Below are 15,330 nucleotides of genomic sequence, written 5' to 3' on the forward strand. Positions count from 1 at the left end.
GAGTGAATCACTCACTGCTATTAAATCAAGTGAGAATATTCAGGCTACAACAAATATGCGTAACCCATATATACCTCTGATGATTGCCCAAGCTGCTACAAGGAATATGCAATTACAACATCGCTCTCATGGCAACCAGAACAAGTTCAACAAAATATTATAAACTACAGCAGATTCTTACAGAGCAATAAAAATCATCTGAGATCATTTAAACATACATCTTTAATCTACTCGACGAACAGGTTGAATGCGCATAAGCACAGCAAATAGCTTTCATTTTCTTTTCTTTTTTCCCCTTCTTTTTTGGAGATTCATAAAATGGTAGTAAAGATAGGTTACTGTAATATGGATTGTTGAGATATATAAAAAATATTAATGTATCTTCACTCAACAGCTTAAGCTTTTGGGTTGAATTGGCCTTTACATGATATCAGAGCCTCGGTGTACCGGGTTCGATTCTCACCGCTCCCTATTTTCTTTCTAATGGAATTTCTTTCTTCCCACAAGTAGGTGGGCCTGTGCATTGTCCACCCTTCAAGTCCAATAGACTCTCGTGTGAGGGGGCGTGTTGAGATATATAAAAACTATTAATGTATCCTCACCTAACTTAAGCTTTTAGATTGAATTGATCTTTACATGGATGATCGCCAACTGGGATCACTGACAGAGAGGGAATTCCAACCTGTGCATCTTCAGTCAACCCACTTAGAAAGTTTTAGTTTTAATGCAGAGGGACCTTCGGTACATTGAGCAACAGAGTTACTCCAAAATATAAACACAAGCTGCTAGATGAGAGTGAAAACTTGGGAGGGTCATATCAAAACTATTAATTGGTATTTGACTCATTCAGAAGTCCAACCATTTCTGATAATAGACACAAGTTCTCAGGGAGACAATGCCATCTGGTGTACAAAAGTTTATTCGTGGACAAACTCCACAAGGAATAGAAGCCATGGCCCCAGGTTTCTGTTCCCCTCTAACGCCACCCTTGCTTTTGCTTCTATAACAAATTTTGCCAACAGGAACAGATGCAAAATCTCGAAACCCAGTGCTCGTCACCTCAATGATTTCATCATCCAAAACCAAAGTTCGTAAAATCTCTTCTATTTGCTGTGTGGTGACTTCAACGGCGAAGACCCCACTCTTTCTGCTCCACTCTGAAACTCCTTCATGTGTGGCAACTTTCTGCCTGAAAATGTATCTCATGCACACGTCCTTTGCAATGTTTATGAACTCTGTATCAAGACTCCCTTCAGTATACCAATCCCCACCGGTGATTTCCTTGGAGGGTTCAAACTCTGCTGCCATGTAGTGCTTTCTCCCTTTGTTTTGAATATTAACAACCTCCTTTGTCAGATTCTTTGACTGAAGAAACTTAAGGGACTTTTTGACCACGTTATCAGGGAGGTTTGTTTCTCGTTTCATGTCTCTTGTCCAGATCCAATCAAATTGATTTAAACCGATTCAATTCAAAAAAATTGATTTATGATTTATAGCAGTTCCTCAGAACCAATTTGGGTATACAAATTATGTCTATATTGATTAATGGGTTAAATTCAATTTTTAAATTGATGATTAAAGTTTGTTCGATTCTCAAAATTGATTTAAAAAAATAAGATTTTATTTTACAGAGCCCTAATTCTCATTATACATTGCCAAGACTAATATCAGTTTTAAGATTTTATCTTGTTGGATGAAATGGAGCTAGATTAATATATACATATCACTACTTTCCTAGTTTATTTTTCTATTATTGAGCCATTTACTTTCTAATATATACATAGGATGCCATTTACTTTTCTATTTATATTGCTAATAAATAATAAGTATTGCTAATAAATAATAATTGTATCTGTATATTTAAATTCAGATAAAATGTTTGTTGTTGGAATATATATATATATCCTGTGGGTTATGAATAAGAAGTGGGCTGAAGAAGAAAAGAAAAGAGGAAAGTTGAAGGGATGTGTGAGTTTTAAAAAGTCCCACATTGGACAACTTATACGAGGTGAGAGGGTATATAAGATCATACCTCACACTCCTAAATTGCCGCTTAGGACACTACACTTTTGTGGAGGGGAGGGGAGCTAGGTGACCTTTGGTCTACCACACACGCACGCCGTTGTTCGGCAGGTTTGGATCTGTTCGATCATGTGTGAAATGAGAATAATTTTTTATTAAATTATTTTATTCATTTTTTGTCCCTATCCGTTGCTTCTTCAACCCAAACGTTTCTTCTTCCCGCCAGTCTTTTGAACATTTTGAATCGAACCGGTTCTTAATTTTCGGTTCGAACCGACGCGTTCATTCAATATTGAATCAAATCGGTCATCGGTTGTGCCCGTTTGCAGCCGTCAATCACGGCAGTTCTTCGCTACCGACGGTTCATCGTGATTGGTCACGGTCAGTGTCTATATATAGACCCTGACCCCTTTAGAAATTTCATCCAGTTTTTTGCATTGTTACTTTGCCAAATTTTTTCCTTCATCTGGTTTTGCATACTTCCTTCCATTTTTCGGTGTAATTCCTCTGGCATCTTGTAGTGTTCGTTCGGGCTGTTGACTGGTAGTGCCATCAATTTTCAGACGCAATCCGTTCTATCCTGAGAGACAAGTGTCCATCAACCTTTGGCATCAGTGAAGGGACAAATTGTCTTGAGGAGACACTTTCTGTGAGCTCAGATTTCTTCCACTATTTTGCATATTGTGTTCATTCCTTTTTAATACTGTGAGTTCAAAGGATGCGATGGTTTGAAGTCCAAGCATAACAAAACAAAAGAGCTTCTTCAGAATATTGAAATTGGAATTGGAATTTAGATTCATATTTAACTAGTTACTAAAAAAATATTGCCAACAATCTGTTTTGGAAGTACCTAAGAAAAATAATCTTCGAAGTAGCTATTTCAATTCCAAAGGTCGTGCCTGAAAACCCAGCTCTGTTTTGCCTAACCATCTTGAGGATTGTTGAGCTTTCCTTCATGTCGTGGAGATAAAATGGGTGTCACTACACCTAAACTCTATATTTAGATTTCGTTAGTTGCCCTTTGTTAAAAAAAAAAGTCAGGATTCATAGAGGTTAGTTTCATAAAATGATCTCACATTCCTAACAATATTTGACAATCATCCATACATAGAATCGGTAAACTTAACCCAACATTTCTGGTAATATTTTGCCTTACCTAATAGTTTTTTGGTAACATTCCCGAGAATCCTAACATATTCTTGAGAATCCTGACTCCCGTAAACAAAAAAATTTCTTCTCTGTCAAACGCCGCCCCCTTATACTTTCAACGGAGATGTCAAATGTGAGTTGATTTTGTGTGCTCCGGGCCCAAGGAAAAATTGGTGGGGCGGAGGTGAGAGAAAGAGAAAAAAGGTTGAGGAGAGATAAGAGAAAAGGAGAGAAAAAAATTAGTCCACGTGTCAATTTTTTAATGGAAGGACCATGGTGGTCCTGTACAATATTAAAAAATTTCGTCAAATGTTGTTATTAATGGATAAGAAATAAGTTGCTGTGAACAAGAGTTCCAAATGAAAGTAAGCCAGGTAATAGATCACACATTGCAACCCAAGATTTTATAATACTAAAGTTTTCTACCCTTCATCTGCTATAACAGTGAAAACATTTTCTCTGTTTTTCCCCCAACATTTATGAGTTGATTTGATAAGTTTGGTCCCAAGGTTTGAATTGTATTAGTTTTGCTCATCATCTTATGATGGTTGTCGAGAAAAACAATGAAAATACTTACAAACATGATTTGTTGTTATCTCTCCATATTAATTCAAGTTGATCCTAAACATTCTAATCTTATCATGTGCAAGGAGAATTTAAAGTAAGGTTTATCATTTTTTTCATTATTTGGTGGGGGAAAAAATCAAAATTACTACAATTTTGTATTTTTTATTTAAATTATAATATTTTAAAAAAATTTCCCACATCAAATATTAATGATTTCATGATATTAAAATGGGTAGTTTGGTCCATTGTTTTATAATCTAGTTAAAATATATAAATTTTATATATTTCTAATTTTTAAGTTCAATAATATAGGTAGATTAACAAAATTATCCCCATTTAAATTAAGTATCAATTTGTCATACTTTTTAAATTATATATCAATGTCCCTCTATTCGATCAAAGTTGACCAAATGGACCTCGCAATAAACTCAAATTATATATTTAATTAGATTTTATTCACTATTTGATATTTATTCGAATAAATGAGGAATTAGATTAACCAATTAAAAAAAGAAAAGGAAAAACAATATCAAATTTTTCGATAATAAGGAAAGAAAAAAATCAATATCATATCAGAATAATACGGAAAGAAAAATAAAAATAAAAAATATTATTATTATTTTTATGATGATAATAAATTTTGATATTTTTAAATTCATAGGAGTTTTGAAATATCATCACATCACTGAGTACATTGAATTTTATGGTCAGAAAATGAAAACATCAATAGTCAAATTATCATTGTCATTCATAAATTTGATAAAAATATTATTTAAGGTCTGTTTGATTTGCTAAAAATCAAGGGACTGGACAAGATAAAAAAAGGTGTGTTATGTTTGATTTGTGAAATAGCTCAAGCACGGGACATTTTAATGTAATTTTAGCATATATATTAGATTATTGACTAATTATGTATTGTGAAATTTTTTTAAAGAAATTTGATTATTAAAGGCTGACTTTTTAATTAAGCACGAATGAATAATTTTATTATAGTGTATAAAACTTTACATTGACGGCAGAGCAAATTTAAACTATTCCCACGATCAACATCAATTTGAAATTATGAATTTGCTTTTGCTCGTTTTCTATTCTTTCTTTCTTTCATTTTTTTTTCAATTGTTGTATGTACGCTCTCGTAAGGAAAAATGAAAAATGAATCCACCACTAAGTACATGCATAAACTAATAATGGATTATTCTAACTTAACTAATGGTCTCTGAGTTTGAGTCCATGGAAAAGCAATTATATTAAAATTTTATAAAAAGAATTTTGCAGCTCATATTGTTCTATGCGACTCATAATGAATTAATTAAGTAATCGATGAACTGATAAATTATATATAAAAAAATAAACTAACAACTATTGATTTAAGTAGTAAGGAACTTGTTTTTCTTAATTAAAAATCTCGAATTCGAATCTTGCATATTAAAAAATATGATCTTGGAATAGTCACACCTGTAATGGATCAGACTATCCAAATGAAAAATGGACCTCATCCAAAAAAAAGGATCCAAATTCTAAAAGATAAAAAAAACGCACCCTTTACTTGGGAAATTAAAACATAACTAGAAGATAGGCATGTAACTGACAACTTCAATTTTTAAAGTTTGGTCCTGTAGGTTTTTGTAAGAGCCTTTAATGACCAAGCATCTTTACTACTTTCACTGACCCCTTGCTATAACAGTGGCATTATGCCTACCCTTGCTTGCTTGTCATTAAATTGTTTTCGTTCACAAAAATTATATCTGCGAAGACTTGTAGAGAGTGAATCACTCACTGCTATTAAATCAAGTGAGAATATTCATGCTACAACAAATATGTGTAACCCATATATACCTCTGATGATTGCCCAAGCTGCTACAAGGAATATGCAGTTACAACATCGCTCTCATGGCAACCAGAACAAGTTCAACAAAATATTATAAACTACAGCAGATTCTTACAGAGCAATAAAAATCATCTGAGATCATTTAAACATACATCTTTAATCTACTCGACGAACAGGTTGAATGCGCATAAGCACAGCAAATAGCTTTCATTTTCTTTTCTTTTGTCCCCTTCTTTTTTGGAGATTCATAAAATGGTAGTAAAGATAGGTTACTGTAATATGGATTGTTGAGATATATAAAAAATATTAATGTATCTTCACTCAACAGCTTAATCTTTTGGGTTGAATTGGCCTTTACATGATATCAGAGCCTCGGTGTACCGGGTTCGATTCTCACCGCTCCCTATTTTCTTTCTAATGGAATTTCTTTCTTCGCACAAGTAGGTGGGCCTGTGCATTGTCCACCCTTCAAGTCCAATGGACTCTCGTGTGAGGGGGCGTGTTGAGATATATAAAAACTATTAATGTTTCCTCACCTAACTTAAGCTTTTAGATTGAATTGATCTTTACATGGATGATCGCCAACTGGGATCACTGACAGAGAGGGAATTCCAACCTGTGCATCTTCAGTCAACCCACTTAGAAAGTTTTAGTTTTAATACAGAGGGACCTTCGGTACATTGAGCAACAGAGTTACTCCAAAATATAAACACAAGCTGCTAGATGAGAGTGAAAACTTGGGAGGGTCATATCAAAACTATTAATTGGTATTTGACTCATTCAGAAGTCCAACCATTTCTGATAATAGACACAAGTTCTCGGGGAGACAATGCCATCTGGTGTACAAAAGTTTATTCGTGGACAAACTCCGCAAGGAATGGAAGCCATGGCCCCAGGTTTCTGTTCCCCTCTAACGCCACCCTTGCTTTTGCATCTATAACAAATTTTGCCAACAGGAACAGATGCAAAATCTCGAAACCCAGTGCTCGTCACCTCAATGATTTCATCATCCAAAACCAAAGTTCGTAAAATCTCTTCTATTTGCTGTGTGGTGACTTCAACGGCGAAGACCCCACTCTTTCTGCTCCACTCTAAAACTCCTTCACGTGTGGCAACTTTCTGCCTGAAAATGTATCTCATGCACACGTCCTTTGCAAGGTTTATGAACTCTGTATCAAGACTCCCTTCAGTATACCAATCCCCACCGGTGATTTCCTTGGAGGGTTCAAACTCTGCTGCCATGTAGTGCTTTCTCCCTTTGTTTTGAATATTAACAACCTCCTTTATCAGATTCTTTGACTGAAGAAACTTAAAGGATTTTTTGACCACGTTATCAGGGAGGTTTGTTTCTCGTTTCATGTCTCCTGTCCAGATCCCCATGTCTTTCTTGCTATGAATGAGATTATAGAGTATGCGTTCTCCGTCAGTCAAAGACCCAGAAACTAAAGCCAAGTCTTGTCGTTTCCTTTTAAGGGAAGAAGATCCTTGCAAACGACTCATTCCTTATAAGCGAAAAATGGAAAGTACAATTGTAAGTAATTATATTACTGAAATGGTTCATCGAAAATTGAAGTACTTTAACTTTAAAATGAATAACACTTGCCTGTAGATCATATTATAAATTAAAATGTTGAGTGAATCATGATAGAGGATTTTAAAACCCTGTTACATCTAAATCTTTGAACATGAAAAAAAGGAAATCAGCACTATTGGAAAATTAATATAATCCAATGATCATTATTTTAAGACATCTACGACTACGACTACGACAACTCCAACCCCAGGACAAGTGCCAGAATCCAAAATTCATAATAAAGACATCTCTCAAGTAGTTTTTATTTTCAAGGCAACAGTAAAAGAGATAACGAGACTACAAACCTTTAACTAAAATAACCAATACCCAATAATCATGATGAAATAACAAAGAAATGTTTGCCCATTGTAACTCTGAAGCCACAATTTTGCTAGACTAATTGTGAATCACAGGTCCTCTAATGGTGTTTCTCTCAAACACTTCAAACACACAAGGAGTTCTCTGAATATACCTCTTTGTATATCTTTTAACATTCAAGCCTTACATTCAAATGATTTACATGGTACTATTTAAAAGCAATAGCAAATAACTAGAAATACTAATGACTAACTTAGGAAATCTAAACACATTAATGACTTCTTCTTAGAAACTTTAAACTCATTAATGTCCACTAACAAATTCCTAAGAGACACACCCCTTTATCACAAAACTCTTCATTTTCTATTTTCTTTAATTAAATAAAGTTTAAAACCCAACAAAACTCCTCCTTAAACTTTAATATCTCTACCATCCTTCATTCCCATCTTCTTCTTGCAATTTTCAAACAACAACGTCGGCAGGGGCTTTGTAAAAATATCTCCAACTTGATCTCAGCTTGCAACATGAGTGAGCTCCACTTTTCCTTCTTTGACTTGATCTCGGATGAAATGAAACCTGACATCAATATGCTTACTCCTCTCATGATTGACCGGGTTCTTTGCTAACTCGATTACAGACTTGTTGTCAACTCGGATTTCGGTTGCGCCGACTTGCCCTTGCTCCAGCTTGCTTAGTAAATTCCTTAGCCATATTGCATGGCAAACACACCAAGATGCCGCAACATACTCAGCTTCACATGTAGACAGGGTCACAATGGGTTCCTTCTTTGACACCCACGTGAAAGCCGTGTTTCCCATGAAAAACACATAGCCAGCCGTGCTCTTTCTATCATCAACATCTCCGCACCAATCACTGTCTGAATAACCCGTCAACTTGTATTTGTCCGTCTTCGAGTAATGAAGTCCTTGAGAGATTGTTTCCTTCACATATCTCAGAATTCTCTTAGCCGCCTTCCAGTGAGTGTACCCAGGGTCTTCCATAAATCGACTTATGATCCCAACACTCAGACAAAGATCTGGCCTCGTACAAGTCAAGTACCTCAGACTTCCAACTAAACTCCGGTAGTAACTCGGATCAACTCTCTCCTCCATCATACTTCGAAAGTTTCAACCCGGGTTCCATTGGCGTTGAAACCGGGTTGCAGTCACTCATTTTAAACTTCTCTAAAATTCCTTTTGCATAGGCTTCCTGAGAGACGAAGATCCCAGATTTGTCTTTTCTGACCTCCAGACCAAGAAAATACCTCATCAGACCGAGATCCGTCATCTCGAATTCTTCCGTCATTTTCTTCTTGAAGTCTTTTATCATTCTTTCATCATTACCCAGAAAAATTAAGTCATCAACATATAAGGCAACAAGTAAAATTTTACCTTCCTTCTTCTTTACATAGAGAGCATGTTCATATGGACACTGCTCAAATCCATCCTTTTTGAAGTAATTGTCAATTCTTGTGTTCCAGGCTCTTGGGGCCTGCTTCAATCCATACAAAGCTTTCTTCAGTCTCAACACTTTTCTTTCTTGTCCGGCTTTCATGAATCCCGGAGGTTGTTCCAGATATACCTCCTCTTCGAGTACTCTATTTAAGAATGCCGACTTCACATCCATCTGATAGATCGGCCATCCGAATCGGGCTGCTTGAGAGATCAACAGCCTGATTGTCTCCATTCTTGCTACGGGTGCGAACACCTCGTCATAATCAATGCCATCCTTCTGCCTATACCCTTTCGCCACTAGCCGGGCTTTGTATCTTTCGATCTCCCCCTTAGCGTTCATTTTCTTCTTGTAGACCCATTTCACACCAATGGCCCGACTTCCTCTGGGCAGCTCGGCAAACTCTCACGTCTTGTTCTTTTCTATCGCCTTTATTTCCTCCTCCATGGCTGATTGCCATTTCTCATCTCGGATTGCTTCTTCAAAGCTTACTTCTTCAGAATCTGCTAACAGACATACCAAATGTGCTTCACTGGTGGAATCATACAAATCTTGTAGACTCCTCAATCTCGGTTGTCTCTGCTCTTCATCACTATCTGAGTCAATCGAATTCTCAGGAATCCGGGTCGAAGGTTGTTCGACCTCAATTGATTTTAATCTGGGTTCCACATTGACCCCGGATGGACTACTTCAGTCCCATCCATCTTCCTCATTCACTTTTACATCTCGGCTCACCAACACCTTTTTATTGACGGGGTCCAGCAAATTGTACCCCTTCGTCTTCTTATCATAGCCAATAAACACATACTTCTTACTTTTATCTTCTAGCTTTGTCCTCAATTGATCCGGTATGTGTGCATACGCAACACTACCAAAAATCTTGAAATGAGCCACTGATGGCTTTAGACCACTCCATGCTTCTTGTGGAGTTTTATCATTCACACTTGAGTGCGGACATCGGTTTTGCACATACACGGCACATTGCACGGCTTCTCCCCAGAACTCCTTTGGCATGTTCTTCGTTTTTAGCATAGATCGGACCATATCCAGGATAGTCCGGTTCTTTCTCTCAGCTACTCCATTTTGCTGGGGCGAGTACGGAGCGGTCAGGAACCGCCTTATCCCATGTTCTTCACAATACTTCTTGAAAGCTATTGACACATACTCCCCACCTCGGTCTGAGCGGACCGACTTGATGTATCTTCCAGTACCATTCTCTATCATTGTTTTAAAACTCCTGAATGCCTCTAGCACCTCAGATTTTTCCTTCAAAAAATACACCCAAGTTTTTCGACTGAAATCATCAATAAAGGTTACAAAATACTTCTTACCACTGAAAGACCCCGGAGTAATGGGTCCACACAGGTCGGTATGTATCAACTCCAGAGGCTTCCTAGCTCGGTATCTTGCCATCCTTTGGAACGGGCTTCTCGCATGTTTTCCCAATACGCAGTCCTCGCAAAATCTTCCTTCAGAATTAATCTTCGGTAGTCCCACTACCATGTCCTTCTTCATCATCTCGGTCAGACCACCATAATGAAGGTGTCCAAACCGTCTATGCCACAAGTCCATCTGATTTTCTACCCCGGCTTGAATACAGCCGACCTCCATGCTCCTTAGACTCAGCTTGTACATTCTGTTCTTTTCCATCTGAACTCGGGCTATCAGACGCCCTTGTTTGTCTTTCAACAGTAGAACTCGGTCTGTCATTAGAACCGAGTAACCCTTCTCCATCAGCTGTCCAATGCTCAATATGTTACTTTTGAGCTCGGGCATGTAATACACGTCCCGGATTATACCAACTCGTCCATCCTTTTGCAAGAAACAGATCGTACCTCGACCCTTTACTTCAATTTTGGACGCGTCTCCAAAAGAGACATGTCCGGCTTCCACCGTCTTCAACTCCTTAAACAAGTGTTTGTAACCACACATGTGATTACTGGCACCGGTATCCAAATACCACTCCGTCTCATTCTTTGAACTGGTTTCACCATGGGCTAGCATAAGAACTCCTCCATCTCCTTCTACGGCGAGGTTTGAAGCCTCGTCAACTCTTCTTTCATCTCGGCAATCCTTAGCGAAATGCCCAACTCGGCCACAGTTGTAACACTTGTCCGAGTTGCAATCTCTTGAGTAATAGCCATACTTGCCACACTTGTAACATTCCACATTTGTTTGATTTGACCACCGGCCTCTTCCACCTCGGCCACGTCCTCTTCCTCTCTGACTCGACTCAGCTCTTTCTTCATTTCTCACCTCATGACCTCGGCCACGACCACCACGGCCATTTCCACGTCCTGCTCGTCCACGACCTCTACCTCGGACATTTTGAGAATATAGCGCCTTCTCATCTTTAATGGTTGCCTTTGTCTGGAGTGCTTGCTCCAGCGACTCCTCCTTTTTCTTCTTCTTGCGCTGCTCATGCGCCTCAAGGGAACCTGCTAGCTCTTCAACAGAAAGCGTAGCCAAGTCCTTCGACTCCTCAATTGCACATACCACGTTTTCGAAGTCGTCTGTCAACGACCGGAGAATCTTTTCAACAACTCTAGTCTCAGATAATTCCTCACCATTCTGCTTTAACTGATTCACCACGGCTTGAACGCGGGTGATGAACTCGGATACACCCTCTGAATCTTTCATCTTCATGCCTTCCAACTCGCCACGTAGAGTTTGAAGTCGGACCTGCTTTACTCGGTCAGCACCTTTATAGACATTTTCCAAGATGACCCATGCTTCCTTAGACGTCGTTGCTCCTGCTATCTTCTCAAATCTGGACTCGTCTACAGCTCGGAAAAGCGTGTATAAGGCTGACTTGTCCTTAGCACACGTCTCTTTCAACGCCTTGGTTTGAGCTGCTGTAAATCCTGCAGTGGTTGCAGGTTCAGCAAAACCGTCCTGAACAACATCCCAAGCATCCTGGGATCCGAGCAACGCCTTCATCTGGATACTCCAATTCACGTAATTCGCCTTTGTCAGGCGGGGCAACGACATACTGGAAGTGCTCACACTCTCCATAACTCAAGCTCTGATACCAATTTGTGAATCACAGGTCCTCTAATGGTGTTTCTCTCAAACACTTCAAACATACAAGGAGTTCTCTGAATATACCTCTTTGTATATCTTTTAACATTCAAGCCTTACATTCAAATGATTTACATGGTACTATTTAAAAGCAATAGCAAATAACTAGAAATACTAATGACTAACTTAGGAAATCTAAACACATTAATGACTACTTCTTAGAAACTTTAAACTCATTAATGTCCACTAACAAATTCCTAAGAGACACACCCCTTTATCACAAAACTCTTCATTTTCTATTTTCTTTAATTAAATAAAGTTTAAAACCCAACACTAATCACATTCTCGATGTGTGTCAAAATTGCAAGGGGATTGATCAATTCCCCGAAAAAATTTATAGCTTCCACTTCCCTTAGCTTGAAAGTGAAGACATCAAATTTGAAAGAAAACAGTCTGATGCAACCGAAGACATGAATTCACATATACTTAGCAGAAACTACACACACATGCACAGTCCTGTATATGCATTTGACTGAATGTAATTCATATTTGGGGATAACAAAATATAATACAAAAGCACATGAAAAGTTAAGTAAGGAAAAAGTTCAACAAAATCAGATGCATATGTTGTTCGTATATAGGTGTCCTAGAGACGATCTGTTACATCAGATCACCTTTTACTACTTATATTTCATGATTTATTTAATATATGAGCACATTTTATCTTTTTCATATTTTGTCTCGCCTTAATATTAGGTTAATATGCGATTAAAGATAAAAGCCCCAGGAATAGAACAGGTGTTCATGTGAGGATCTATGATAGGGATCATGATCATGAGAACTCGACGACACCACATGTCTATTGCCTAAAGTATGTTCCTAGTCTTGAATCACCAAGAGAGGGCATTGGTGATCTCAATAAGACTAGTACGACATCTTCTACTTGTATGGAGATACAAGGTAGGGACCTCATGGTATGCAGGTATGGTGATACCTTAGCTGATGTCGTAGGTGGATCTGTTCAGGAACATATAGCACTGAACTGCCCGCCGAGAGACTCCACAAGGATTTCACTAAGTATCATTGGATTTGTTTAGTCTCTCATCGTTTGGTAGTGCGGATCGTCCTAGACTTAAGGATGTCATCGAACACTATGTCCTAGGGTTATACTTTGACTGTACAACTCTATCCGCCTGAAACATGGGGAGAACAGTGTACTCTTCGGTATAACTTGAATACATGAGTCTAGATGGACATGCCGAGAGGACTCATAGTCCCCTATAAGGGATTAGTCGTTCACAAGACCGGTGGGACTTGGATGACTTATGATTGACTCGGGAATCTATGCATAGTAAGTGATCATGAGGAGTCATGATCAATCTTAGAGTCAATAGAAAAAGATTCATAGTTCTGTGAAAAGCTATATTTAGTCAACAAGATAGATGATACTATTTCCTTGCTCTCGACTAAATGTGAATGACGATATGAGGGATGATTCCGACACGGTATCCAAATTAGAAAGGTAGATCACTTGGTCAACTCAGTTAGTTCTGGGGCCGCAGAGCATTGCTAGTGTCTCATGTGGTCATTAAATAAATTGGGCCTGTTAAAAGAGTTTAATTGGTCCAAGTTCATTTATGTCAGTGACTAATTGGGCCTAATGGGTCACACACAAAGGTTATTCCTTGTTGCAAGCAGGTTTGGGCCAATAATAAGTTATTGGGTTTTATCAAGACTATGAGTTGAATTGGGTTGGAATTGGATTCCAAGCCCAATCAAAAACATGCGCCACATTTGGCCCTTTAGAGCGAAATTGTTTCTTGCTAATGAGATCAAATGTTTAGTTAGGCCCAGCAGGGTCTTTGGGCCATGGATCCTAGAAAGTCAAAAGTTGATTTGACCAAAATAAGTTTTGGACAAATTCGAAATTTGAATTTGAAATTTGAATTTTGAAATTTTGATTTTTGAAATTCAAATTCAAATTTAAATTACGAAATTCGAAATTTAAATTTTGAAATTTTGAATTTCAAATTTGAATTCAAAATTTTAATTACGAACTAGGATAACAATGAAGTTGAAATTTTGAATTTAAAGTTTGAAAAGTTTAAAATTTGAATTTGAAATTTGAACTCATGAGATTGGGTTGTTGATTGATATCTAATGGAGATTGGATATAGATTTTCTGAACAGTTTTGTTTGAATTTATAATTTAAACAATAATGTTGGAGCTACAAAATGGAGAAGATCATGGTGATGAATTTCGAAATTTTTTTAGATGGTTCCTCTAGAATCTAATTCAAAATTTCAAGACTAGAATTTCATATTTTCAGCTCTTGGAATTTTTCGAAATTTTGGAGCCTCTCGAGAGATGTTGATTTCGAATTTTTAGCAAAATTGGTGGAAGAGATATTCTCTCAAACTACTCAATCTTTCAATATATTTGAAGATTTGTTTTTAGATTTAATATTCTGATTTTTTAAATTAAGAATCTTTAAAGATCACTTGGGAAGATATAAGAAAGCAAGCATCTTTTCAAAGGGCTCATGAGACTGAAAATTCGCCCCTCTCTACAAGAGAAGCTCCTCTGTGTTTTTTGAAAACAGATCATCACCTATTCTTCTCCATTTTCGCCCCACACCTAATCTCAAGACAACAATCATAGTCTTGAGAAAATTAATCAAACAGTTGTAAATCCTCTAGCCTTCATTCGCCTAGCAAGCAATTAAGGACAAGGAGGATCAAGGAGAAGAGTTCTCTGCTGCGACATTGGAGATAGCTGTGTGGACTATCATTAGAGGGCATCATCCTTTTGAAGCCTACAAGAGATCGAAATAAGGTAATTCAAAATCCTCTCGTGTTTCAATGAGCGTTTTCTTTCTAAATCACATGAGGGCATAGATTGTCTATGCATTCCGCTTTCAGAAAAAAATTTATTTTTCCCTCATGTAGGCATATCATTGTGCGACAATGATGGTGCTAAAGTTTTGAACTTTCACGTGGTATCAGAGCCTTGCTCGTTGCCGCAAACGCGTGGGGTCCTTTTTCCTTCGAATTTTCAAAAAGGAGTTTTTGAAATCTTCATCATTTTCATGTAAAGTTTCGAAATTTTAAAACTTTTTACACATCGAAAATTTCGTTTTAAAGGTTTAAGGTTCTAACTTTTTGATATAACATCACCGTGTGGAGACATTATTGATGTCCAAGATCGTCTTGGGGCTAAGGGGTTTCGATCCATCCTATTTGGAATAGGAAAATCGAAACCATGAGGATGATTCTTCAACCTCATGCCCGCGGCCCTATATGGCTATAAAGGAAGAGAATTTTTCGTTTAAATTTTGAAACTTGATCATGTTTTATCAATTGTTGATAATTATTGTTTTGGAGATGATTCGATTGATTT

At 37.4% G+C, this 15,330-nt stretch overlaps 3 protein-coding genes across 3 annotated transcripts; all 3 read right to left on the reverse strand.

The window, feature by feature from the left end:
* Positions 1-846: 846 nt before the first annotated feature.
* On the reverse strand, positions 847-1,449 carry LOC133291561 (uncharacterized; the record flags this gene model as incomplete). The annotated part of the gene is made up of 1 exon (XM_061489840.1): positions 847-1,449. A coding segment is annotated over one exon (603 nt), but the record flags the coding sequence as incomplete, so codon positions are not given.
* A 4,863-nt stretch (positions 1,450-6,312) lies between these two features.
* On the reverse strand, positions 6,313-7,066 carry LOC133291536 (uncharacterized). Its single transcript, XM_061489818.1, has one exon. The coding sequence runs from the start codon at positions 7,064-7,066 to the stop codon at positions 6,347-6,349; it is 720 nt and encodes a 239-aa protein (XP_061345802.1). The 3' UTR covers positions 6,313-6,346.
* A 903-nt stretch (positions 7,067-7,969) lies between these two features.
* On the reverse strand, positions 7,970-8,458 carry LOC133291546 (secreted RxLR effector protein 161-like). Its single transcript, XM_061489826.1, has one exon. The coding sequence runs from the start codon at positions 8,456-8,458 to the stop codon at positions 7,970-7,972; it is 489 nt and encodes a 162-aa protein (XP_061345810.1).
* Positions 8,459-15,330: the final 6,872 nt, after the last annotated feature.

The sequence above is a fragment of the Gastrolobium bilobum genome, unplaced genomic scaffold (genome assembly GCF_033153095.1).
Source record: "Gastrolobium bilobum isolate Gb01-03AN ecotype WA unplaced genomic scaffold, APGP_CSIRO_Gbil_v1 utg184293, whole genome shotgun sequence".
Classification (NCBI taxonomy): domain Eukaryota; kingdom Viridiplantae; phylum Streptophyta; class Magnoliopsida; order Fabales; family Fabaceae; genus Gastrolobium; species Gastrolobium bilobum.